Source organism: Rhipicephalus sanguineus, chromosome 4 (genome assembly GCF_013339695.2).
Source record: "Rhipicephalus sanguineus isolate Rsan-2018 chromosome 4, BIME_Rsan_1.4, whole genome shotgun sequence".
In the NCBI taxonomy this organism is placed as follows: domain Eukaryota; kingdom Metazoa; phylum Arthropoda; class Arachnida; order Ixodida; family Ixodidae; genus Rhipicephalus; species Rhipicephalus sanguineus.
In genome coordinates, this window is record NC_051179.1 from 81866950 (window position 1) to 81894898 (window position 27949).

Here is a 27949-nt window from a genome sequence, read left to right on the forward strand (position 1 = left end):
TGACACAATTAAGGCAATTAATCTAAAATATATCAATCTAATAGACGTTTTAAGCCTCGTAAGTAACTCAAAGACTCGTGAAAATTAATCATTTTGTTGGAGTGTAGGTGTGGTTGTGTGGTCGTGGGGTAATCATTTGTCCTGTGGCTATTTTTGGCGGAAGTGATTAACCGGAAATCGGGCCTCTTTTCATTGCACGTGAATCGCGCATGGCGAACTCTCGATTCCGCCGAGCACGTGTGATCGCTGCAATCGCTGCCTGTGTCAACATTTGCTTCTACTTTGTGTTAATTTAGGTGATCTGCGTCAATCATGTCTGTAGTGAATGAGTTAATTTGCTTCTTGGCCAAAGGCGCGTCGACCGGACCAAAGAATCAAGCCCTTACGTACATCACAGGTCTGTATGCGCCCGCTCCAGGTTTCAGTTTGCCCAGAATGTTCCAATTTCCTAGATCCTTCATCATCACAATGGAGAACTTGATCCTCACGTTGCTTATGTATGGGATTGCATCATTGGAATGCCTATGTAACTGGCCAGTGAATATTCTCACACTCTACCCATTTTTTCTGACCCGAGCTATTCGTGTAACGTAGTCTTATGTAGAGATGATAAGCGAAAGTGATATGGCATGACTGTTATGTCTCACTACATAAACCTCTGCGACACACATTACGATGGACCGTCCACAAATGCGTAAAATTCGTACATTTTGATGTAAAGGTTCTGATGACAATTTAGAGCGAGTGTAAACGTTTGGTGAAAGTATATAGTGCACTTTGTAGCAATTTGCAACGTAATGAATTATCTAGTTACTGTACAGTTAGCCATGCCGTATTTATTCATACAACGAATTCATTTAGGCGCTCAAATTACATCCTGTAGTTATCTGCAGATGGCAAGCATTCCGAAAAAAATTTTTAAAATTGCGAAATTTCTGCCAAACGAAACGCCCGTGTTGTGCATCTCGTTAAACACAGTGTTTTCACCAAAGTGATTGTGCGTAGCAGTCTATTTCACCCAGAGGTAATATATCGGATATCGGAACTTTAGGTAGCGAGAATGTCTAATTTACCATTAGCTCAGTGTTCGTTGACTCTTTATTGCCACCGGTGCACAGAAATGGCAGAAGTAAGACGTGTACAAATGTGCACACCGCGTCACAAAAGGTCAATTGTGTCTTATTACGAGGACCACTAATTGATGCTTACAGGCCTCCCAGATTCGGAAGATGGACGCTCCCTCCTGCTCAAAAACCCGGACATGGTGAAAGCGGTGGCCCTTCTCGTACTACAGGACGAGAACTCAGAGACCATCTCCCGAGCGTACAAGTGCCTGACGAACTTCACGTCGGTGCCAGCCATCTCGGAGCACCTTGTCGAGCACGATTACGGCGGCCTTATGGCCCACTTGGTCGACAGGGTACTCGAAAGCGATGACTCTGTAGCACTGCAATGCGCCGCCATGCTGTCAAACCTCACCAGAGGCAGACAGGGCGCTGAAAAGCTCTGGACGCTGCTGCACTCGACCAACAAGAGCGACGCCCTTCTGGCAGCGCTCTGTTCCAGCGCCAGCGAAAACCGAGACCATCTCAGCTTCGTCTTCTCAAATCTCTCTCAACTTGACGAAGTCCGGAGGTGAGGGAACTGGTGGGAGGAGCGGTTCAGTACATCTGCAGCAGATGCTTTTTTAAGAAGACGTAACCGAACGAAGCTAACCTACAGGGTGGCCTTGCGTCAGTATGCGAAATTTTATTGGCCGATCCCTGGCTCACCTGTTGTCACACAGTGTTACACCTAGAGCTGCGTTTCTGTGCACCCTATAGGGTGTCTTTCTGGTGCACAACAATCTTGCTTGCCTGTGTTTCCTTTCTTGAAAACTCTGCGGTTGCTGCTTTCGTATCAAGAATGCCGTGGCGTTCACACCTGCAGCATGTGCACTGGTAGTGCATGCTGCTTGTGACTGGGAAGTAGCGGTTGTTAAAGCGAGAAAAAGCACACAAGGAAGAAGATAGTTGCTGTGCAGCAGAAATACGTTCCAAGGAATGCAGCTCATTTTATAGTGTGGGGTTAAAATGTAAAAGCAGCAATTAAATGTAAACTGTTTTCAAGAGATGGGCAGTCTTTATACTATAAGCAGTGTAAGGTCATTGAGTTGTGATGCCGCAAAACCATTAGGCCATGTGTTCCACTTTAACGAGCACTAAACTTGCTCCTTTACTAGTTGTTTCCGAACATTGCTGTTGTCGTCTACCTGGAAGCGCTGGGAAACCAAGGGTACACTTCTGGTGCAGGTGGTTACTGGACCAGGCAGCCAGGAGGGTACAGAAATTCTTTCCTTTTCTGACGCTTGAGACTTCTACGATACGAAAGCATGGCACAGCTGCAGTGCTGCGGAACTGCTGTTTCGAAACCGGTATGCATGCAGTTTCACTGTTTATTAATTTTATTAATTTTTTTTTGTTTAGCTGCAAGGTGAAATGCACTTTTTTTTTTAACGGCTGTGTATGAGTGAAAGGTAGTGCCATGCAGCATCTTCTCTTGAATGCATCTATCAACAAGTCTCGAAGTCCCACTGGCCAAGCACTGCATAGAAAAATACATTTCTTAAGACTGACAGTCTTTTACTCTTCAAATAATGGTCGACAATTCATGGACAACGTGAGAGTAAAATTTTTTATATTTAAGCTTTTGCTGAGACTGCATCACTGAAGGCTTTTGTGTCTTGTGATGGATTACACGATTGCATTGGGGGATGGAGGTCTAATTTATTAATAACACCTGAAGTGTCCCGGCTGTTGAGGCATTACATAAGGGTAATATTTCCAAAAAGTACTTTCAGAAGCACTGCAGTCATTAATATTCCTTTAGGCTGTGTTGGCCTTTCTGGCGCAAGAGTGACGAAGCCTCTGATGTGTCAGCCACAAGGTAGTGTTCAGTGAAAAGGTACAGTGAAAGTAATTATTAGGGGTGTGCGAATATTCGAAATTTCGAATATTTTTCGAATAGTGTTTGCTATTCGATTCGACTCGCACTGGAATTTTACTATTTGAACTATTCCAACTTCCCAAGGACAAATACAGTCAATGTCCGATTGAAAGTGACCCCTTCAGATTTTTGGTATGCTTCACCTCATTACACTCTCATATTGCGGCAAAGCTGCGCTACGAGCGCCGTTACGGTTGAACTTTGCCAAGACACAGTCAACGTCCGATTGGAAGTGGTTCCTAGATTTTCAATATGCTTCACGTCGTCACACCCAGGTATTGTGGCAAAGCTGCCTTTCAAGCTCTGCTACGGTCGCAAATGTACTAACTCGAGAAAACGCTGTTTCCAACATGGAGATGAAAGATGTGGCAGAGGTGGCAGCTCAATTAATGCTGTTTTGGGCCTGAAATTTGGGCAGGAAGTCCGAAAAATCGGAAGCCGAAGCTTTTTAGCATCGAAAATTTCAGATGTTCTTGTATATCAACGTCTACGAGGCAGATTTAACACGCCGGACTTGAAGGGAGCACACCCTTGTCTGCCACATCAGTTGGGCTTCCACAGAAGTTGAGAGAGGAGGAGACGCTGTGGAAATGGCATCTTTGCCTATCACGTGTAAAGTGTTGTTGGCAACACTTTGGTTGCACCAAATCATGCACATAAATAAATTTGGCCTCTACATTGCCTCATTCTTGATAAGACAACTATGAAACACCACCCTGCCAGTGCTTCATCAACCTAGCGAAAAGAAACACTTTCATGTTGCTATCTCATAAGAATATGCTTAGAAATCCTCTTCTAACTTTTTTTTCTGCAATTTCACTTCGAAGTATTCAAAAAATTTTCTAGAAATATTAGAGAAATATTCGAAAAATATTCTATTTGATTCGCACTCGCACTTCAATATTCGAATTCGCTTCGCACCCAACATTTTGCTATTCGCACAGCTCTAGTAATTATTCTTTCATTATAAACAGACTAGCTTCAGACAGGTACATAGTGCGCATGAGCAGGTATGGGAGTTTCATACAGACGGTACTACCACTCTCTTATTTTTATTTCTGTCTGACGTACCTAGTTTGTTACTGACTGTGCAATCCAACAATCTATTTTTAACTTGGTACCTACTTTTTAATGGCCTTTGGATGCTACAGTTTCCCTTTATCCAACCTATCTGTTCAACATCTTCATCACATCATCATTCTCGTGCTTCCCTGCAAATTTCACTGGCGCTAACCAACTTACCGAAGCAAGCATGTGACCACCATTTGAGTGCACCCTTTCAAACTATGGCACAGTAGCAGATTACACAGTGCAAATCTTTAACCGAGCCGAAAGTTCAACCTTGGATGAAACACTGACACTCGCGAAACGCTAATTAGTATGATAAAAGAGCTCACTCATTTTGAAAGCATGCAAAGACAGACCTTTTTGCCGTACTTCACGGCGAAGTGTGCGGTCCTGAAATTCCAGGCAGCTGCTCCGAGGAGCTAGTGTCAATACCGTTGTGCAGGAAGCGTCTACTCTGTCTTGCTAGGGTGACGGTGTGTTGTAGTGGATGTCCAATACGTGGACATGTATATATAGGCTCTTAATGATCTTGAGGCATGCATCATTAACCATGCTTTTTTTTTGTGGGCATTGACTTGGCTTATAATGTGTGTCCTCTAGTTTTGCAGCCACAGCTGGCCCTTTTGCTAGACTGCCTCTTCTTCGTTTGCATGCTTAATGGGGCTTGACGACTGTCTCGCGATAGATATTTTTAAAAAGGAATATACTTGATCCTCGAAAAAACAAAAGCAGTTTAATGTATGCCGTAAAATATAGTTTTATGGCAGTGCTACTTCGCTCCTTTTGCTAGGTGTACACAAAGTTGAACAGGTCTCTGTGGCTTTGGCCAAATTGCTGACCTCATAGGCATAGTTAGGTAAGATTTTGAAACATGTAAGAGGCCCAGTCTTGGGCGCTAGCTACTGATTACTAGGTACACATTACCACTAACCAGTTGTCCTTTTTTTAGATAACTTGTCACTGTAACATTGTCACTTCCTACATGGAGATGCAGCGCTGCTGTGTTACAGTTACTAAAATGCACACGGTTGTGCAACAATAACATTTTGTAGCAATGAAAAGGAAAGTAAAAGAAAGAATAAACAGCAGCTATAAACTTCAACAATGAGGTATAAGTATGTGATGCAAACAAGGTAATAAAAAATGAAGGCAGCTTTGCACTAGTGGTGCCAAGCCTGAAGGAAGTGCAGAGTTGGACGGCCTTCTTTGTTTCTTTCTCACTATGTATTTCTTTCTCTTTCTTGCCTTTCTCAATTTCTCATTTCCTCTTTCTTTCTATGCTATGCTTTGCTCTCTCCCCTCACTCTCACTTCCCTTTCCCACCCCCTTGCTGTACTATAGACAAGGCTATGCTATGCTCTGCGCGTGTGCCTGGATAGCCAAGCGGTTATGACGTTTGCCTTTGGATCGCAGCTCTGTGGGTTTGAATGTCACCTCGCCCAAGAAGTTTCTCTTTCTGTACTTGTTCTCTCGCCCGTCAGAGTATTGCATCCCATGCCGGACAAATTAGCGCCCATGTTCTGGCATTGAAGCAGAAGAGGACGAAGAGAGCACGTGCCAGTTCACGACGATGGTTTTCTGTTCGCTGTGCACGGACTAACAGTCGGCTGAAACAGCGCCGCTGTCGAAATAGGACACAGACTTTTTTAAGCATGTGTTTACACACTTTTTGTGTTATGCTTCGCCTTGTCCTCGTAGCGCATGCAAGTTAAATAAGCGAAAGAAGGGGAACTGAAGGGTTCGTCTTTCTTTGTTAGACACTACCTTAATCAGAACCAACAGGCAAGCCAAGGAAAGCACAGGGGACGTTATTTTGTAGTAATTATGATATAAATCTGAAGAAATTAAAGTAGATGAAAAGACAAATTGCCGCCGGCAGGGACCAAACCTGCAAGCTTTGAATAACGGGTCCGATGCTCTGCCATTTGAGCTACAGCGGCGGTTTTTCTCCCGTCTACTTTATTGGGTATATCTGTGCATTAAGACCTGGGAGTGTTAGTCAGCGCTGCTCGCAGCCATGACGGCAAGTGTGGAACACCTTTTTTTTTTTTGCCTGCTGGCGTGACGTAGCACGTGATCTGTTTACGAGCTGGTAGCTGACCGATAGTCCCTCGCATCATCCACTTTAATTGCTTCAGATTTACAACTAGTACTAAATAACATCCCCTGTACTTTCCTTGGCTTGATGGTTCTTGTTAATGCAAGTTGAAATGGCATGTAACAAGGCACAAACTAACTAAAAATGCCACCGTTAATATTTGCCAGAAGTGATGCATGATAGTGAAAGTTGAAAACCAGTGCAGCTCCTTAATAGGCCTATAGAGATAAGCAGAATGCTAAGACTCCTGCAGATTCAATTAAAACCAGACTAGAACAGATATGTGTTAGGTGGCTTATTTGGCATTTATTGAGGATACCAATAAAGATCACCATCGCAGCTTAACTTTAGGCGCACTGTAAAATCAAGCAACAGGAAAACATGGCAGAAAGAAATCTAAATATCCAAGATAAAGTAAACACATAGTGCATTAACGTGAGAATCTTTCGTTTTGTCACCGTGAAAAAGTAAATACATTGCGTATTAATGTGAGGATGTTTCTTTTTTGTCACTGTGGACAAGCAGCAAAGGAAAGGGCAAGACAAATTACATGCTCATAAAAAAAAAACACACAAAAGGTTATGAAACATTTACCATGTTTTTTTGCATTTACTTGTTGCAGACGCTATGCCTTTAGATTGCCAGTTGTGACATCAATGGTTCAACTCCTGGCACACTTCATCAGAAATGGTGTACTTATATTTAGTCAGGTACTAAATTAGAAGTCTGCGGCTTTTCCTCCTCAAAAGCGGATGCACACATGCCTATCCTAATGGGCGTGCACTCAATACTGTTGTCATGAGCGGAATTATTTCTCGAGTTGCAGAGGCGTTCGACTGCTGCGCTTTGGTAATCTGGCTGGGGGCCTCTCTGGACCTATTAAAGAGCCCCTAAGCCACCCAGAGATAGAAAATTTAGTTGTTGTTTTAAAGTTGTGCACAAGTATTCAACAAACACAGAGCTGCGAGAATTTTTTGAAACGGTGCCGTAATAGCGGAGCTACACGCAAATGACGATTCAGAAATGGCCCCTGCTTGCTTCGCGCTTTCCTTTGCTTAGCTCTGTTCATCGGCTTGTCTCTCTTCCCGGCCGAGCGGTCCTCCTCGCCGTGTGAGGAGGAGCGCTCGCATGGTGAGCACGCATACCTGCCGGCAGACAAACAGCTTTTTTTTGTGGGTGACGTGGCAAGCGCGAATGTTGACGTCACGGCCAATGCCGGGGATTACCGAAAGCCCCGGAGAGGATAAAAGATTGTTTCTTGGAATATGTGGAGCGCCAGCTGTGGCTTGTAGCACTACCGCTTTTGGCATTGTTCATCGTGATGGCATTCTGAACTCGATGCGTGCATTTACTTGAAATGTTAAAAATTATCGAAGGTGGTTTAGGGACCCTTCAACCCGACTGTGGTACCGTGAAGGTACTCGGAGCCCTTTACTAAGGGCAGTACGGAAAGACGAGCTAGTTGGCACATATGCATCATGGGCATTTTCAAGTGCAAACTGCAACAAGGACAGTGTTCCCTCACTTGTCCTTGTCCCAGTTCACACTTGAATATTTCAATGATTTACTAAGGGTGTTACTCTGGTACACCAAATCCCATAGTTAGTAAATATTTTTTTTCATTCACAAGCTACGCATTTCTTAAGCTCTGTGCCTTTGTCTTTTTTTCTTTCCCCGCCTGTGCCTACAGACAGTAATGAGTGGCTGCTGAGTCCTGACTGTCGACATTCTTCCCCGATTGCTGTATCCGCTTGTGGGCCCCGAGGAGCTGGATGACGACGAAATGGAGAAGCTGCCCCTGGAGCTACAGTACCTGGGCAGCGACAAGCAGCGAGAAGGGAGCCCGGAGATTCGACAAATGCTCATTGAGGCGATCATGCAGGTACGGTGATTCCTTACGTTAATAAACCTGCAACTTCACATCTTTGCAGTCTATCCAGCAGTCCCCCCAATATCTACACCCATTGCATTATATATTGCAACTGAAGCAGACTTGTCTTGAAGAGACTCGTGGTAGACAGCATCATGGACGTTCTTATCACGGAATTACTTGAGGGAGGCTGCCATGATCAATTCTGAAGGTCCCATTGCAGCCTCTGGCCTTCATGACCCCTTCCTGTATGTATTCTGTAACTGTTGCCATTTGTAACAAAAAAAATTCCTTCCGATTCTGCAGAGTGACTTCTGCAATTGAATAATGACAGCACCAGTTAACATTGTAATGAACTGACATCTTATTGTATGTGCCTCAATTGCAAAGTTAAAGTACAGTGGCAATGAAGTCGCATTTAGTCATCATAAATTTGGAGCCAGTTACAAGAAGTAATCCCTCAAAATCTGTGGCAGAATGTACTCGTGTGCTGGTTTTAACATTTATTGGCATGCAATTTACCATGGGTCTGCTAAATGTTGACTGAAACATTGGCACAGCGTCACCATAGGTATCAAAGTCTTTCTCAGAACTGCCGGTCATCTAAGGATTTTTGCCAAATGAATATCATTTCGATGCTGCCAAATATCATGGCTATCGGATCTCATGAAAGTACTACTGTTATAAACGGTTTGTCTGCGTTTTCAAGTGATACAAATTAAAAGGATGCAGACTTGGGATTACTAGTTGGGTCTCCAATAACAGCAGTTGTTAAAAGTTGTGTCCAATGAGAGTTCGCTATAGTGATGTTATTTTACTGCTGGATACGTTGTTTACGAATCGTCAATTGCTGTTCCCATTTCATTCGCAGCTTTGTGCCACCAAAAATGCCGGGAGCACATCAAGAACTCCGGAGCCTATTACGTGCTACGAGAGCTGCACAAGTCGGAAAGCTGTCGTCCCGTTGTGGTGGCATGTGAAAACCTTGTGGACATCCTAATTAGCGACGAGCCCGAGCCCGGCATGGAGAACCTCAAGGATGTTGACATTCCGGAGCATCTCACAAAAAAATTTGAAGCGTACAATGAAGAACTTCTCAAGGAGTGAATGGTGATCTTTGGTAAAGGTCATTTAAAGATTAGTGACATGACATTTTCAAACTCTCATTTCTTGCATCAAGAAAGTCCCCTAGTTCAAAATTGTAGGTGAAATGCCAGGGAGTATCTAAATAATTTTCTTTATGACAGCGTTTTATCGCACCAATTTTATTTCCCAGGAGGTGTGTGTGTTATGACGCAGAAGGATGGGAGCAGAATATGCATTGTATTGGTTACCACATGACAAGTAATGACGAGTGAGGCAGTGTGAGTGCCGCAATGTAGCGCATCACTGCCTCTTCTGTCGCGACAGATACAACTCCTTGAGAAGAAAAAAAACTGACAACGCCCCTATGTTTGAACACAAGTGTGGGTCTGGCAAAGGCATTGCTGCTAGATAGCTTTATGACCTGGGGATATTTTGCCATTGTTACATTCCCGTTGTTCCTATGGTTTCGACAACTTCTTTGGTGTTCCACTCTTCCACCTTGCCGTGGTAGCTTAAGAGCTATAGCGTTGCACTAGTGAACACGAAGTTGTAGATGCCACAGCAGCTGCATTTTGATGGTTACGGACTGCAGCAACAATTCTATGCGAAGTCTTCGATGCACAAACTCTGGGTGTTAAAAATTACTCTTTAGAGCCAGCACTACGATTTATCTGACAATCAAATTATAATTTATAATTTATGGGATATAAAAACCCCAAATTTTTTTCGATTCCACTCTTGCATAAATACAGGACATAGTACTATGCCCGAGTCAACATCAAAGAGCAAATTTTAACATGGACAGCAGTAAACATCCCTGTGCCAAGATTAAAAAGGGCCAAATGTTTGCCAGGTTGCAACGAAATGCCACAAAGAAAGGCTGACACGCTTCATCAAATTGCAGGCTTCAATCCTCGAAGAACTTGCAGCTTTTGCAACTCTGTTTACTGGAAAGCATGCTTTGTAATAAAATAATTGGATTGAAACGCTCGCTTCGCAAGAAACCATGTGATTGAGCAGTGCACGAGCTTCCCTAGCATCTTCAAACATAGAAACCAACTTCTTTTTTGGAATTAAATGAGGCAACACAAGAAGTTCTTAAGAAACGTGTAAAAAATATTGAGCACTTTATTGTATCATCACCCTCAAACATAGTTGAACATGACACAGCTCAAAACTTCGGAGAGATCGATTCGTGTATATAACGCAATAGCACTAACCTATGGCATCGGCCACCACAAAACGGCGGTGGCAACTTCGGTATCTTGAGTTACTAGTATACTGCGACTAAGTGGGAGGACGCACCCTTGGTACTTGGTTGACTATGGAAAAGGCGCAACGGGACGGAGATACGTTTCCGTGTCTTGCCGGTAAAGACGAGCTCGTCAATTGTCTTTGCTCTGATCGACGGTGACTTCTGACAGTGTGTTGATGACCATGTAGCGAGAGAAGCAGCTGTACAGGTGTCGAAACCACAGCATCTGACTCTTGTGCTTGCCAAGTGCAACCTGCAGAAACCCATAACACGCATTAAGTTCGGCAACAATATGACCAGCAAAGTGTCGCACAAGTGCATGGCAGTGCTGAGTCAGAGCTTCGTGGATGCACGCAATTCACTGCACGACCGACAGTGAACAGCGGCGTATAAATTGGCTTAAAGGGCTCCCGACTTTCCACGCCATGTGACAAATAAATGATAAGGGCTCCCGACTTTCCACGCCATGTGACAGATAAATGATATTGCAGTGCTTAGTGGGAAAAGTTCAAATGTGCCATATTGGCACCAATTCGAATGTGAAGAATTCTGAAACAACTCCAGTACGCCGATACATTTCAAGACTTGCCAGCATTTGTAACAGTAGCTTAATTCAGACCCCGAGACATGTACTACTTCGGACTGCTCCACTACTCCGCAACCATAAAACAGCTACAAAGTGATTGCTCATCACTTTTCTCTGTGATGAGACGTAACAGGCATTCTGATCAGTTATTTCATGTTCCTGTTTAAATTTATTCTGATGGCGCCTCTTCTGTAGCATTGGGGAGTTCCAGTCACTACTATACCGCAATGGAATGCAGAACTGTCCGTTAACAATAGAAGATGAACTGCAGCCCGGAAAGTGAATCAGACTACTGTACTTCTGTGTAATGTCTCCAGCTACTCGACTTTTTCATTCACTGCTATGTACTACATTGTTAAACCACGATGCTTGCTGCCAGACTGTGCAGTGGTGAGCACACACTAGTGTAGGCACCTCTAATGCACCCAATTCCAGCAATGCCATTTATAGAAAGAAACAGACACAGCTTTATGTCCTTGCCGTGGTCAAGGGAGGTGGTATGCAGAGAAATCCAGTATGAGGATCAGCTTCAGAGATTGCAAGTACAGTCGGCACATTGTGTGGGTAGTGTGCGACAGCAATAGGCTCGGAAGTCGCATACCACTTTTCAAAAGTGTTGCATTTATTGGAGGCTCCAATTAGCTTAGTAACTGCAGCGTGACATTCAAAATTCTCTCGCTCTGCATTTCAAATCACAGCACTATTATCGCGTTGTCACTTGATAATATCAATTTCATTAAGCCTCACCAATTTTCCTACATGTGTAGCTATACCAATGGCAGTCTCTGTGCGCAAGCATAGAAAAATTGGATTATTTTAGTTGTACAGCTTAAAAATGGTAGAAGGCTGTAAATTAGACAGATAACCTTGGCGAATACAGATGTGCATTATTCTACATTTAACTACTATGTTACAGTTGGATGATTATATTGTGGCATGCATCATCCTAACTTCCTGTTTACTGCATCAAAATGGCATACTTTATCTGCTCGAGTTCGTAGTTGTGCTATCTTCCACTATCTCGTTCGAGCAATCTTAATGGAAAGGGCATTAGAAAGGGAGGAGATAAGATGTATGCTATCTAGAGCTGTGCGAATAGCAATATTTTGGGTGCGAAGCGAATTCGAATTTTGAAGTATGAGTGCGAATCGAATCGAATATTTTCGAATATTTCTAGAATATTTTTCTAATACTTCGAAGCGAAATTGCAGAAAAGAAATGTTAAGAGAGGATTCTTAAGCATATTCTTATGAGATAGCAACATGAAAGTGTTTCTTTCCGCTAGTTTGATGAAGCACTGGCGGGGTGGTGTTTCATAGTTGTCTTATCAAGAATGAGGCAATGTAGAGGCCGAATTCTATTTATGTACATGATTTTGTGCAACCAAAGTGTTGCCGACAACACTTTACACGTGATAGGCAAAGATGCCATTTCCTCAGTCTCTCCTCCTCTTTCAACCTCTGTGGAAGCCCAATTGATGTGGCAGACAAGGGTGTGCACCCTTCAAGTCCGGAGTTCCAAATCTGCCTTGTAGACGTCGATATATAAGAGCATCTGAAATTTTGGAGGCTAAAAAGCTTCGGCTTCCGATTTTTTGGACTTCCTGCCCAAATTTTAGGTCCAAAACAGCATTAATTGAGCCCCCACCTCTGCCACATCTTTCATCTCCATGTTGGAACCAGCGTTTTCTTGAGTTAATACATTTGCGACCGTAGCGCAGCTTGAAAGGCAGCTTTGCCGCAATATCGGGGTGTGATGAGGTGAAGCATATTGAAAATCTAGGGACCACTTTTAATAGGACGTTGACTGTGCCTTGGCTAAGTTCAACCGTAACAGAGCTTGAAAGGCAGCTTTGCCGCAATACAAGAGTGTAATGAGGTGAAGCATATTGAAAATCTGAAGGGGTCACTTTCAATTGGACAGTGACTGTATTTGTTTTTGGGAAGTTTGAATAGTGAAATTCCAGTGCAAATCGAATCGAATAGCAAACACTATTCGAAAAATATTCGAAATTTCGAATATTCGCACACCCCTAACACTATCTCATCTGGTCAGAGTACCTTTAATGGAAAGTGAAATGCTGCGCGAGGAAAGAATTTGTACACACAATCTCCTGCGGTAGCGGAGTGGAAAGCAACGTCGCAGAAAAGGTTTCCTGTTAGGTCAGTGAGTGAATTCAACTACTTTTTCACACATGAGCCTTGATACTAAAAGAAAAAGGAAAGCTGTGATAATGAAGGGAAATGCTATCGTTTTGATAACCAGCATTTCAATGACTCAGCAGAAACTCCAAGTAGAACAGATATCATGACTAACGCAAACCTATGAATTGCCTGGCAATAAATGAAGCATGCTAGCATGTTCACTGTCAAAGTTCAACATAAGGATAAGCCTCACCTTCAGTGTAAACAGTGCCCACTTTCAGCGATTGCCGATAGACAAATAGTTCAATGACTATGTTGGTGTAACCTTTACAAAATGTGACACGCTAGTGTGAAGCGTGCAGACATGATTTGCGTGTCGCACTGCTAGTTTCTTTTCTAACTTGGTGTGCTTGGTCTCCGCTACCATGTGTCATATTGTATGCTACTGAATAAAGGCAGCCTTTAATTTAGGTACAACTGTGTTCTATTCTGTCAATATCTCACTCAATGCTTTTTCTTTCTTTGATTTGCAATCTTCAATGGCTAGACTGTGACGCTTTCGCTTCTACTTCAAACTGGAATGGCAAGCGGCAAAAATCTCACTTGGCAGCACAAACAAAGTGACTGGGAAGAGTGCTTGGTCATGAGAGCAATAGGTAATTAATTGTGCCATGGGGTGATGTGAAGGTACATTCAAGTAACATGGCTTTACAAAAGGCACTGAAAACGTGCCACAATTAAAGGGACACTGAACGAAATTATTGCCGCCAAGATTTTCAGCCAAACTGAAAGAGTGCTGAAATCGATAGACACAACCTTCACTTCAGCCAGAACCTAGAGGAAAATAATGAATTTAATGCGTTTTTCACAAACTGCTGCCTCCAGTGGCTGCACCGTGCACTAGAGGAGGTGATGTTTTATGCATCGGAAACAGGCATGCCAGCAATGCCAGCTGTCAGCCACGTATCTCAACCTGCTTGGCTCCCACTACGTTTCATAGAACCACTACGAACGGCACCGGTAGTGAACAGTGCCGCCGGCTGGTGTAAAGCCTCTAAATTGTGGGGAACGCCTCAGCGCCTTTGTGGAAGGAGGAGAGTGAGATGCAAAGGAGAGGTGGAGAAAGGGAAGAGGAGGACAGGAAAACGGGCACCCTGCATGCACCGCGGTGAATGTGACGTCACGGCTCACGCTGGCGTGCAACCGCCGTGCGCTGGCAATCCTCGAAAAATACAGTCAACTGTTCAAAAATACGCAAAGTAAACTCTGTTTATCGGAACAGTCGTTTCTTCCGAATAGAATTTCTGTTTTCGTCAGGTTTTCCAATTTTTGTTCAGTATCCCTTTAAGCTTTAAAGCTGCACCATCGTGATATTCATTTCTTCAAAGAAAAAAAAAAGGCACTCAAGAAACGAAGACAAAAACAGTGGGAAGACACACACAGTGCTATGAGTCTTCCCTCTCTTTTTGTATTTTTTCATGGGCTGTTTTCCTTCCAAGAAATGAATACACACCAACTTGCCATTTCTTCGCGAGATCACACTTACTTTTAGGAGGGACACCATGCTCCAGGGCAGCACGTAGGCATGCTCCGAGAGGAGGTAGCTGAGGGGTACGTCGAGCAAGCCAACGTACTTCCTCAACTTGTTCACGGACTCGAGTACGAAAAGTCTGCAGCCTGTGTTTTCGGGGAGGAAAGAAGCAAAATGTGATTAAGGACGCACATCCTGAGAGAGCTTTTCTAATTGACATTGCGCTGTCCCGCACTTACCTGAAGGTGCGAGTTCCTTCTTTAGTATGCCCCTACGAGACAAGAATGACGACACAATCGTTACAAAGACGCGCAAGATCATGAAATACAGCGCAAGCTGAATACTGATAATGGCTTGGGAGTCAACTATGATATGACGTCTACAGATGCCGAAGCAATGGAAAGCAGAGATAAAATGAAAAGCAAGATACAGTAATGGCTCTAGTACTGTAATTCTAGTTTCTTTTCTCCTACTTCGTAAGCAGTTTTAGCAGCACTCTTTATTATCAGAATTAGATGATCATTTACTGTAAGATGAATGATATTACTCATTTTGGAATTGAACTATCACAATATGCCAGCAGATCCCATAACCATGGAAAGCATAAAGATATCAATAAAGATATCAAGTGCAAAATAATGTAACAATTCTAGCATTCAAGTTCTATTTTGTTTTCACAAATGGTCAGTGGTCTGAGTAGTTGATGACAAGAAGGGAACAGAGATTAGTAAAAACATGTGACATCACCAACTTCCTTTCTTTGACATTAATACCTACACAACACCCTTGTGAACAGCTATGTGGTTCAGATGGCCGCTGACTCCAGACTGGTCAAACGTGATGACCTGCAAAACACAAGTATTAGTGCACAAATCTTGCAATGACAAAAGCGAATAAGGTTCTGGCTTTAAAGGGACACTAAAGAGAAACAGTGAATTGGTTTAGATTGATAAAGTGCGCTCGGAGAACTCTTGTGTAGTTTGTTTCACCACTATAGGTTTATTATTAGAGGAGAAAACCAAGTTCAAAGTTTCATTTTTAAATTTCGCGCCGAACTTTGTAATTCGTGACGTAAAAGGTTTCAAAGAGCATTTAACGTATTTTGGTGCCACTGGCTCGACGAAATTTCCACAAACTCGCTATTTCAAGTCTCTGGCCCCCTCAGAGGACAATGTACTTCGATTTAACCGATTAGGAACTACGTAGGCCCAAGCAGGCGCTTTCAAAAATATGTGATGTCACGGCAAATGGTGCGGGAATTCCAAGGTGGCGTTGCCACCTGTATTTTCTTTTTGCGCGTTTTCTCGCTTATTAAGCGTCTTCTCGCAGCAAGCGTGGTGTTTTTAGTATCGTGGAAGACTACTTCACTAATGCGAGAAAAAATCGTTTTGCTCTTTAATGTCCCTTTAAGATTTGCATTGGTTCGCTAGACTTACTGAGTCCACACCGAGGCACTTCACATACTTCTGCACGATCCTGCCGACAAGGTTTGAATTCCACATGCACTCCGGATCATCAGGCATGTTGCTAGAAGAGAAATGAGGAGCGCAATTTGAAATTGCTGAGGCAGTGCCGTTTGGAAGTAGTAATTAATAAGCAGTAAAATGTACAGCCACCAATTAGTGGGCCAAAGGTGGCCTAGGACCCTAAAGCTTTTTTTTTTACATCACCATTTCTGCATTTATACATACTGCGTATTAACTGCATTGATCAGACATATTCTAGTTATGTATACGTGTTTTCTTTATTTGCTATTTTTGCACTGCGAAATGTTGATACTGAATTCCAGTGTCTCCGTAGGCAAAATAATTGAATGAGCTGAAGTAAATCTTTTATAAATATTGTCATTACGAATGCAGCTGCAGCACCATGCATATCTCCTAGCACAGCCACGCCACTATACCCAATAAACCAGCACAAATTTAGTTCTCATAAAAAAATAAAAAAGCACACTATAGCCTGCCATCTGTGCTCGGAAACACAGTTTCTGAAAATATGATACAGAAGTTTGCCCCTAGGACGTCATGGTAGCGAGTGAACATAATCGGCTGGCAAATTTATCTTTGAGTTGTTCAGCAGCGGTGCCTTTGTGGCTTGTTGGACAGAGGTGTTGTAGACAACCCAGTGCACCAAGATGGGATTGGAAAAAATGTGAGACGAGCATAGGATGCCCGGAATTATTGAATTTTTGGCTTTTCTGGCATATTGTAGTCAATTTGAAGGTTTGGTTAAAGCAAGTTCCAAATTTCAGAGGTGGTTAAATGGCCCTGTAATATTAGTTGTCTTTTTTTTTTTTTTTGATCCACAAGAGACAAATGTCAACTAAAGCTTTGAAAGAATAATACTGTCACTGACTTAAGCCCTGACACAAAATGTTGAAGGCGAGATCAGTTGTCAGACCCCCCAACTTGTCATAACCCCTAAACTTTCGTGTAGCTTTCAGAGAGCTCGCTGATCCAAAAGGAGAAAGTGCTTACAGTATGCGGTGAATCCCTGTAACTCCGCTCGTGAGGTCATTCGATAAGTACTTGGAAAAGCGTTGCAGGGCCCATTTAAGTGTTTTTCCACAGTGTATGTTCAGAACCTCTCCACACACTTGTGTTGACCAAAAAACGGTATGGTCACTTAGTGCAAGACAACGAAAAAAGGGAGGGAAGAGGAGCACCATTGCTCCTCCCCCCCCCCCTTTTTTTTCGTCGTTTTGCTCTAAGCGACCATAGCGTTTTTTGGTCTACACAAGTAATACGAACCAACTAGCCCAACAGCAGGTATCCGGTACTTCTGTGCTCTCCACACAGCTTTTACACAGCCACTTCCGTGACCACTGTCAGATGAATTCGATGACACGAACCTGTGTTGTACTATGACCAAGTTTTCACTGGGGATTCCCAAAGAAAGACAGCTACTGCGCAGCTCTTCCTTCCGTTCGCTACCTTGCCGGTAGTAGTTGCCTGCAAGCAAGTGCCCACACTGTGTTAAGTAATGCCAGTCGTGCACACATTCTACAGTGTACAGTAAAGGCACACTGCAGTCAACTCCTCACATCACACTGAAACAGCCATGTTTGGGCACCAACATGGTGGGATACGAACTTTGTGATGTCACGTTAGTGTTATCAGCACATCGCACGCCGGTTCTTTCGCTACTTATGCACAGAGGCCCAATAACGTTCCAGCGACATCGTTATCACACTGAAGCAGGTCAATCACTGCGTTATTATACTACCTTGACGCCGTCTAAGCCACCACGGTGTGCGTCCATGACATCTCTTGCAAGCTATCAATAGACAGGCTGCGAATCTAAAGATGAGTAAGGCGTAGCACAGCAAAGCACCTAGTTGTGCATGTGACTGGCCTAAAGAAGTAAATTAAACTGGCTCTGTACTTCGCTATCTTACTCCTTGAATAAGAATAAACTTGCTTCAAAGTATAAAAAAACATACTGGCATGGGGTTTTCGAGTAGTCAATGAAAATGTTGACATGAAGTCAAAACCATAATACTGGTAAGGAATCTAGCACCCTGTATAACCAAAAAACTCATTTCTATCAAGTAATCACAGCATTTGTCAAAAGAAAAATACCTAGTTAAAAAAGCCCTGAGCCACCTTTTTTTTTTTTTCGCAGTTTTAAAAACGCCTAGTAGTAAGTAAAGTGCAAAAAAAAAAGGTCTAGCCGCTTTAATGCATTTTATCAGGCGCACAAGCGATCTTGTTAGCTGAGGCAAGACTCACTCCTGCAGTCATTCAAACGCATGTAAACGCGATTTCCGGAAACATACACGCACACACATCCAGCTAAGCCCGGTAGGCAATGCGATCGGCGACGCTTCTAACTTGAACCTGTCAGCTGTTACGCACAGTGCTAAGCTTAGCTCAGATTTCGCAAGCTTACTAATTTGTAAAGTATTCGCGTCAGCACTTTTGGACAGGTTCCAGAACCACGTTCGCTCAGACATTCCTGCGTATTTTGAGGCCGGCATTCCGGAGCTAGGAGAGAAAAAAAAAAAGTCACTGCACGCAAACCTCTCACGCACGCACGCACGCACACACACACACACCACGTAGAGACATCACAGCGTAGCACAACGCCGCTCCGGCGGCTCACCGTTGGAAAGGCACAGGAGGTAGAGCTCGCACTTCCGTTGAAGCAACCCGAGCACCGTCGGACCGAAGAACATGCACTCATCGTCCGGATGCGCTATTACCAGCAGCACCCTACCCACTGCACCGATGTTCTTGCGCGTCCTCAGCCGACACACGTTGCATACGAACAGGTAAAAGAGAAGCAGCACCGACACAACGAAAACGGTGAACGATAACCACCAGCCATACTCCATGGTTGACGCCGGGCACGGGACAGCTTCTACCTCCGTCCTTCAGTCGTCGAAAGAAGGCGAGACCTGAACGCTACGTTCATCGTTCGCTAGGCTACGTGGAGTGATATACTTAACCGGCAATTGCCAGTGTGGGCTTCGTGGCACGCAAGCATCGGTTTGCCACAACCGCAGCGTAAAAAAAGTGCCGACAGCGCTTTCAAAGCGAAGCATTTGGCGAGAAAAAACACGCCGCGAGAAAGGGCTCCGGCTCGGTTTCAAAAATGGCCGTCGCTCAATCAGCCAGACTCGAGAGCGGTTGCGAGCCAAACCTAGCGAAACGCAAGACACGATTTATCAAACATGGCGGCCACGACGCATTTCCGGTTTCTGCAGCGTAGAAATGCGTAGCCTTTGAGATGTGAATTAATGTTTGACCATTTAGTGCGCGGTGCATACGCTACGGCGCACGGAGTGCGCCAAGATCATGAATTGCTTGACGCAAGAATGCAATAGATTACATTTATTTTTAATGCGTCTAGTTTTGTTCTGATAAGAACTCCGATGTGCGGGTCAAATTTGTATAAATTAATGGTGTGATATTTATATCACCATTTGACGCGGATTGTGCTACAGCCGTGAATTCCTCGACACAAAAATGCAGTAATAACCGTTTATTAATAAAAAAATGCCTCCAGTATTCGAAATAGGCCGTTTGGAATCGACATACAAGATAAATTTGTATAAATTAATGGTCAAAAATTTATACAACGATTTCATGCACTTGTAAAATCCACTTTAAAAATGTCATTTAAAAAACAGCTAAATTAACTAATAGCAAATCTTCTCATTGCAAACATTCCCAATGTACAAATATCTACATTCTGGGCAAACTATGCACACCCGTTGGTCCGAGTCAATTCCAACAAAGATCTAGTCACTGTTGCAGCCACAAATGGACACGATAACAACATGACCACGGCCTGGTCCCGTGAAGACCCCATCAAGATGGGCTTGACGTGAACATTTCTTCACAGCTGTCATCAGAGAGTTCGATCGGCTCCGTTTGGTCGACAGACATGCCTGATGTATCTCCTGCCGGTAACATGCTACAGTCATAAGGGCCTGTCCCACGTGGTTCCGCTTTACAACGCGGAGAGGACAACTTCTTCATTTTGCCCTCCATAAATGTTTTCAGGGAATCCATTGCTTCATTGTAGTACCGAAAGCACTGAAACTGTTCCCGAATCCATTTTGACAGAGCTGGAACAGAGAGTAAAAAGCATTGTCAGCTACGTGTAAAAAAATGTTTCTACAGTAGAACCCCTCTAACTTGTTTATCACAGGACCGTGGAAAATACTACACTGTAGCCTGGAAACGCATAAAGCGAACGTGCCATTCAAATTGGGAAAAAGTGCTGCTAAATAATAAAACAAACTCATTGCCCCCAGCTCTACCTCAGAAAAATTTATTCTATAGTTTACGGCATAGAGGGGTACTGACACCAATTATCGAAGCTGGCTTTACTTCACCATACAAAACTCCTGCATACAGAGAGAGCTCTGAGTGACTGCGAAGCTCAGGAAATGCTTATATTTTATTTAGACATTAAAGACAATTTTCACGTGGCGCATCTATTGACATCGATATTAGCATGACGTCAGGCTACAGTATCTATTCTAGTGACTTCACGCACTAGTATGGCTAGTTGTGATGACGTCAGGTACCAAAACATACAAGATGGCTGCTTGTGTGTCACCAACGAATCCACGCAGCGGGGCGGCCGTGGAAATGTCACAGTATCTTGTGTGAGGACGGGACGAGAAGCTCATACCATGTTGTGATGCAAGGGTACAGTAGAAACCGAAACTAGCCTTTAAAAACGTGTAACTAATTTTTCATGGTGCACTGCATGCTTAACAGTACATTTTCTAGGCTTTGAGGACTTGGTCTTTCATTTGACGCAAAAAAAAAAAAAAAAACTTAAAATTTTCGTGTCAGTACCCCTTTAACAGTGCTTTTCTTTTATGATAAACCCATTGGCTTGTTACCTTTCTGAAACTTTGGTTGCTGCGAAAAGCGGTGGTCTATTATAATCAAGGCACCCCAGTCGTCCCTGCAGAAACAAGAAAAGTAGGAAACGGTGAGGGAAGGACAGATTGCAAACACCTTAACTTAAAAAAATAACTGTTGCAGTTGGTAATTAGTGGTGGTACTTGCACGAGCAACAACGTCTACACAAACCGGAGTACAGAAAGTTACCTGTGTCGAATGCATCTCCCCAGGGCCTGATTAAGGGCACGGAACGCCTGCGTCTCGTACCAAGAATTTCCACCCATCACTGGTCTGCCAGACTTGAGCTGCTGGTCGTTGTACTTGCGTTTCAGGTCAACCTAATGTTAAAAAGAGGAGCAGGCACCAATAACAAACCCTGCACACCTTAGGCAAAGCAAGAAAATGAAACACTGTGCAGTGTGCAATCTTTACGTTATGCAGTGTCTCGGACAGATACAACTAAAAAACAAGTTCAGCTTACAAGAAACTCAGGTGCATTAAGCGAATACATAATGCGGAGAACTAGAGCAACACGTTAGTGTTTTGTGGTGTGGTAAGCGTGACCCAAAAATTCAGCTTTCATGAGCGAAATAATCACATGGATGTAGAACACGGGTGGTAGCGGAGGAAAATGAGGTAAAAGTCAGCATCGCATAGCCCAGTTTACGATAGGTAGATTGTGGCTCGCTACTGATGATACTGGAGCGAATTGTCATGCCACATTTCAATGTCATATTTCCACGATCTAGGCTAACCAGGAGGCTAGCGGATTGCAGTGTGAGCGCAAATTAATACAGAACTACAAGCACACGATGTTCCTGTGTATGTCCTCATGCTAGCGTTTTCGTGGTGCAGCAAAATGCATCACTAAGGCAATAGCGCTCACAGTCATGATCCAAGGAGACGATGAAGATCGTGCGTGGGATAAAAAACAATTAATGCAGGACAACCCACACCTATCAAGATTGCAAAAAGAAGTGCAGCCCTTACACAGGTGCATACAGCCATCTTTGCAGTCCACTCAAACATACTTTGCCTCACTTTTGTGCAGATTTAGACTGAAAAATTGTGTGTTGGGCTCTGCAACAATGACAGAAAAGCTTGCAGGTAAGACAATGCAACAAAGATTAACAACACACTTTACATCAATTAGGAGCCGTATAATCGTAATGACTGCATAACTTAATTTTCCCTAGATTGGAAGTCCCCATTACCATTGCTATTGGCTACGCCGAAAGCAATGACAGCGTAATGAGAAAAGTAAAGGAAGCATTGGATAATGATGAAGCGTGGCCATGGGTGGTTTGGCAGTTGAGCCACATGAGTACATGACGCGAAGCAACCAGAGCAGGCACGGTACAGTAAGACATTGTTAATATGTGCCCACTTTATGCATATTTACGGCTTAACCGTACTCACTATCAAAACGTAGTTGCAATGAACTCCTGAATGTGTCTCCTTAGAGCATAATGCACTTGCTGAATGCTTAAACCGTAATGTGTCGTAATGTGCCTACCGATTGGTGCATACTGCAATCCATTTTTATTGCATAAAGGTGCCTCAAAACACGAAGTGTCAACACCAAAATGTGCCACAAGAAGTCTTCTTTCTTTTCGCCAAGTGTTGAGGCGTGTCGACCAATGATACCGACATCATCACGGCTAAAGCGATGCCTTTGCAGATAACTATTAAAGGAGCACCGACACAAAATTTCGAAGGCGAGATAACCTGTGGGATGGATCTGTGTGGACACACACGCATCATCTACAAAATGTCAATGGATAATATAGCCTAGAACATATTTAAAATCACGTTTAAAGTGCGCGTCGTGCCACTCCACGCGAAACGCGCCTTTGGTGTTCTTGTAAACAACCAACCGCCACCTGCGTCACGAGTTTGCGTTGGCTGCCACGATTGTTACGGGCGCTCTCTCCCACTTTCTCCTAGCAGACCTTTTCAACGGAAAGAAGGGGAGACTTGCACGGGAGTATAAAGGCTGGTGTCCTCGCATCGGCAGTGCATCTCAAGGGGGTCACGCATATTTACAACGCCTCAGAGGGCATTGTAGCAGCACCCAGGAAGGCTTTGTTGAAAAGAGTTGTCGACGCGGTGCTCATGTGCACGTGGTTTTGTGTGCTCACGTGGCCAGCTATGTTTACATAGCCACCACTCTGGGTCCCGCCTCCCTTGGCGCTCTCTGAAACCGAAGCTGCGACTGGGCGCTATAAAACAGTCTCCAAATAAGTAACAGTCGCGCGCTCGAGCTTTCCAGCCGTGATAAGTGGGTCGTTGACTACTTATCGCAACAGAAAAAACAAGATTCAAAGTTTTGGTGTCAGTGCTCCTTTAAAAAAGCAGGAAGGTGTTGCGGCAGCCACCGAAGAATGCACGAGTGCAACTCATCACCGACAACCTTATCCCAATAGGTGTCTTCAGCTACTTGCTTGGCACTTCTGCAAGCGTTCCTAATGCTTTGTGTTGGTGACAGCCCAAACACACTGCTCTGCTGCTCAGTGCCGCCTCTAGTATGGTGTTGCTATAGGTGTCGAGGTAATGCAAGGAGCACATCGCTTGCAGAAACGAAAATCAGCTAGACCTAATAAAATACCTGTTATGCCAGTGCACGATAAGGTGCAGAGCAGGTACGAACACTTCCATGGGAAATGCATGCGTGTGGCCCAGCAAGCGCTCTGGCAGTGACCATGTGACCTTAGTAGGCAACACGGTGCATGCAACCAGCTTGGAATGATTAGCTTCACATGGCAGCAGATAACTGCATTTCCAAGAAATGCTGCCTGTTTTTGCTCAGTAGCAGATCACTGCACATATGCACATACACACATAGGAGAAAGCCAGACAAGTCTGTCTGCTCCTAGCTTCTCCGAAATTCTCCATAAATTGGCATCACCACGGCATTGTACATTATCGCAATGGTGGTGACGCAATGTGCAAGAGAGCTGGAATTCTTTCTGGTCTTTGATAAAACAAAATAAAAGGCCTCGCAGAGGGCACTTTCGGCAACATTTACGTTTTCGTAGATAGCGGTGGCAGACGACAGTAGATGCAAATTTGTGCTTGGCGCTTACTGCGTACTACTACCATTCAGTGCACAGTTATGCGACGTTCTTGGCAGGTGCAGATCAACAAGGTTTGCTGTACAGTGATACATTACGTGATGGGTAGCAAGTGGACCACGTGTAAGGGAATGCGTGCCAAAATGAGTGCCGAATGGACAGGCAGTGGTGGAACATGGTACAGGGGTTTGGGAGCAGACCTGGGAGCAGGCAAAAGTGCCTTTTGTAGCAGGCTTGGAGCATTCAGAAAGATGTCTTGGAGCAGCCAGAAAGACCTTTTCAAGCTAGTTTGGAGCAGTCAGAAAGACCGTTCAGAGCAGATGTAGCACCGTTTCACAGCAATTGTGAAGCATCATTTGTCCACTGCTGCATTTGGCAACACTAAGCTAAATTGTGCAATAGCCTTATTTAGCTATGTACACACGTTAATGTTGTCCTTTTCGTTCTGTTTTATATAGTTCCTCTCTCAATGGCTGCAGTCGTGCTAGGTAGTACAATGGCTGGGGGAATATACAGTAGACTCTCAATAAACGAAACTCTCTTAAATGAAATTGCTGCTTAAATGGAACAACTGCCTCTAACATGATTGGTTTTGTGCTTGAATTCTGCACCCCTTTTCATCTCTCAGTAAACGAAACTCCTGTTAAATGAAACATATTTTCCTGGTCCCTTCAGCTTTCGTTTAACAGGAGTCTACTGTACTTGTACCCTGGAAGTTTTCTTTTAGGTTAAACCTCTCAAGAACAGCAAAATAATTTCGGTGTTTTGTTATTTTGGTGCTGTGCAGTATTGGACACAAAAGACCATTCCTCTCAATTAAAGTTTAGTTTTTCATACAAGCCACTTTGATGTAATGAGCTTAAAAAGCACATGCAAAAAAAAAAACAATAAAGACAGTGCTTGGTCCCAACACTTGTGAAACCTCCGTCCTATGTTAATTTTTTTTTCTTCCGTGGTGCGTAGTGACTACTGAGCCAACCTCCACAGCCAATCACAGCCTTGATGAAACCGAAACTACAACCGTTCCTGTCAAACCGAAAACACCATGTTTCAGGCACATTTCCGGGCACGGAGCGTGATGGCTGTCGCACCTTGCGGCTAAATTTGGATGCTGTGGCGCAGTACGGCACTAATAAATGAGTATGGCGCAACAGGAGTGGTTCGGCGCACGATGGCGCAGGCAAACAAGTTTGGCACACAATGGTGCAGCTGTTCCGCCCCTGGAGAGGCTGACGGTGTACTGTACAATTTACACAGAAATGCTGCTGGCCATCAAAAGGCCTGGGACATAAACCAAGGAAAGTTATTCATTAATAGTAGTGGGCTTGTGCGAATATAGTACATTTTAGGTTCAAAGGAAATTTGAAGCGAATAGGGATTTGGTCGAAAAATTTCGAATTGAATTCGAATAGTATATGTATATCATATTATAAAGAAAAATGTGCATATTTGTAATGACCCAACTAACCTGCACAATATTTTTTTCATATTGAAACAAGGCTAGTTAGTTAATTCAGTTTTTATGGCACAAAAGCAACTAAGGCTATGCTGCACCAGTCATAAGGTGTTGAGTAATGAACAGTGAAATGATGCAAACAAGGCATGTGCAAATGCCATTCTTCTTGGTTCAAAGGAAGTGCAAGCAACTTTGAATAGTATCAGGATTTGACTTTCGGTAGAATGCGAGTGATAACCTGTGAAATATTATATGTTTTAAAATTTACTATACTTAGAGCATATAAGCCGGTATAACAAGCTTTTAAACTTCAAAAATGATGAGTCGATGTGAGGGTAATATGTTCATTTAACCTTGAAGTGGGGCTTCACGGCAGTGCAGATTTTCCCTGGAAAGGTGTACTCACAGTATAGCACCCCTCCACTGCGGTGAAACCACCTTTACAGGGGGTTACATGCGGACTAATATACACTTATTTGTTCATTTCGAATACTTCGAAATTTCCAATAATTTAAACTCGAATCGAAGCGAATTCGAATACTGTAATATTCGTTCGAATATTTCAAGTGCTCAAATATTCGCACAAGCCTAGTTAATAGCTTTCTTTGGTTTCGTTGAAACAAAAAATAAACAAACCATGTCTTACCTGCATATCCTTTACGTTAGGAAATGGAATTCCAATCTGTAACAATAAACCGTAGCACAGCTTAGGCCTGAGATTGTGAGGACAGCGCCTTTGCTAATAATCTGCATTCAAAAGCTTACATAGAAAATAAGAGTGAAACGTAACTCTTTTAACTCAATCATCTTTGAACGCAAGGCTAAGGAAGCAATGTGAAAATCATCAAAGAAAAGCAGAGCAACCAGTGAAATAATGAACAGGAAGCTGTAGAAGTTTACAAACCGAAAGGTTCTAAGTCAAAAAAATATTAATAAAGAACAGCTGCCGTACAGCTTAAAATTTACAGACCTGAAAACTCGAGCCCACATATGTTTTGGGTGAACTACAACAGGTTCACTTATGTTAGCGAACAGCGTAGGATTGCAACACGAAATTCCAAGTTCATGAACATATACCAGATCACTTTACTTTAAAAAAAAATTTTTCCTGACTTACAACTTATACAGCGCCAATTCTTATGCCAGCATTGTGCAAGCATTCTAGCTGCAGTCTCAGGATTTGCTGTTGCCATTAGAAAATTGTCCCAAAGATACAGGGCACACCATTCTCAATACTGAACAAAGGAAATGCTATCACATACTAGTTTTCAGTTCTTTCTATTACTGGAAGAAGCTCAAAAGGATTCCACAGACGAGGAGAAGCTTTGTCAGTGTTGCACCTTATTCACATTTGCCACATTTCATAAAAATACGTTTTGACTGATGAACAAGCTCAAGAAATAATGACTGTTTCACAAGAAACATTATGGCATAAAGAGGCTGGCATTTAGAGTACATATCTTGTGCTTGTTCATCAATCTGTTCTCTGCAGTGAACATCTGCGAAGAGTGAACTCGTAGTTCAGTAAGAACAACATAGCATCACTCAACACACTTCAAGTGAAGTGTGTTGAGTGATGCTATGTTGTCAGTAATTTGTCACTGCCCCAGCCTAATTATTACTTAACCGATTTGACAACATACAAAATGTACAGTACAATGTTTTCACTGCTATTTCCATCTTTTTTTTTTCTTTGTAGAGTGTCCCCGATGAAAACTTCGTACAGTAAAAGCTCGTTAATTCGGATTTCTAGGGACCGGAAAAAATGTCCGAATTATCGAATGGTCGAAATAAACACAATAAATGCAAGAGTTTTTTCAGCATACCTTTACTTTACATGGTAATCGCGGATGCGTCTCTGTTTTCGAGCAGAAATTCACGCGGACACAATTTTTCTGAGCCCTTCAAGATGCTCAGCAGCTCGCATGCTGTCTGCAGTGCCAAACAAAATTCTTTAAGGACGACGAGGGCCTCCGCGGCTTCCTTCACAGTACGAGGGGCCTGTGTGGCTCATAGTGTGGCTGCTGCTCTTCAGGCTCTTCGTTCTCGGATTCGTCGCCATGCATCACTTCCCTGACGATTTGCTCATCAGTCAGAGAGCCGGCAGTGGCAACGCCATCAATGCCGATATAATCGTCGAGTGTCACTGCATCAGGCATAACACTTCCGAAATCCTGCCCGTCATCGGCACCGTCGTTCGGCGACACTTCGGCCACTGCGGCATCGCTGGAGTCGGGTACAACAAAGCCACTGTGCCTGAAACAGTTGGCAATGGCGTGCGCAGGCGTGTTCTGCCACACATACGCGAAGAATGCTAACTGCGCTCAGGAGACTCGCGTCGTATTGTTTGCCGACGTCATGGTACAGGAGCTACTTCTTGCCGGGAGAGCCCATTTTTCAGGGCACGCAAAATTTCTACTTTGGTGGT

At 43.5% G+C, this 27949-nt stretch overlaps 3 protein-coding genes across 3 annotated transcripts; 1 reads left to right on the top strand and 2 right to left on the bottom strand.

Moving 5' to 3' along the window:
* Positions 1-209: 209 nt before the first annotated feature.
* Positions 210-9131, top strand: LOC119390321 (protein HGH1 homolog). Its single transcript, XM_037657916.2, is given in 7 exon segments — positions 210-397; positions 1212-1635; positions 2292-2413; positions 7842-7870; positions 7872-8033; positions 8893-8905; positions 8908-9131. Coding segments are annotated over 7 exon segments (1056 nt in total). The 5' UTR covers positions 210-312; the 3' UTR covers positions 9129-9131.
* Positions 9132-10217: 1086 nt separating this feature from the next.
* LOC119390322 (N-acetylglucosaminyl-phosphatidylinositol de-N-acetylase) lies at positions 10218-19197 on the bottom strand. The gene is made up of 7 exons (XM_037657917.2): positions 18728-19197; positions 17475-17574; positions 16060-16150; positions 15401-15468; positions 14863-14894; positions 14639-14769; positions 10218-10615 (listed from the first exon to the last, which is right to left on the bottom strand). Exons 1-7 carry the CDS (start codon positions 18957-18959, stop codon positions 10493-10495), a joined length of 777 nt encoding a protein of 258 aa, XP_037513845.1. The 5' UTR covers positions 18960-19197; the 3' UTR covers positions 10218-10492.
* A 397-nt stretch (positions 19198-19594) lies between these two features.
* Positions 19595-26198, bottom strand: LOC119390323 (Fanconi anemia group J protein homolog). The gene is made up of 4 exons (XM_037657918.1): positions 26168-26198; positions 21199-21329; positions 20988-21052; positions 19595-20198 (listed from the first exon to the last, which is right to left on the bottom strand). Exons 1-4 carry the CDS (start codon positions 26171-26173, stop codon positions 19939-19941), a joined length of 462 nt encoding a protein of 153 aa, XP_037513846.1. The 5' UTR covers positions 26174-26198; the 3' UTR covers positions 19595-19938.
* Positions 26199-27949: the final 1751 nt, after the last annotated feature.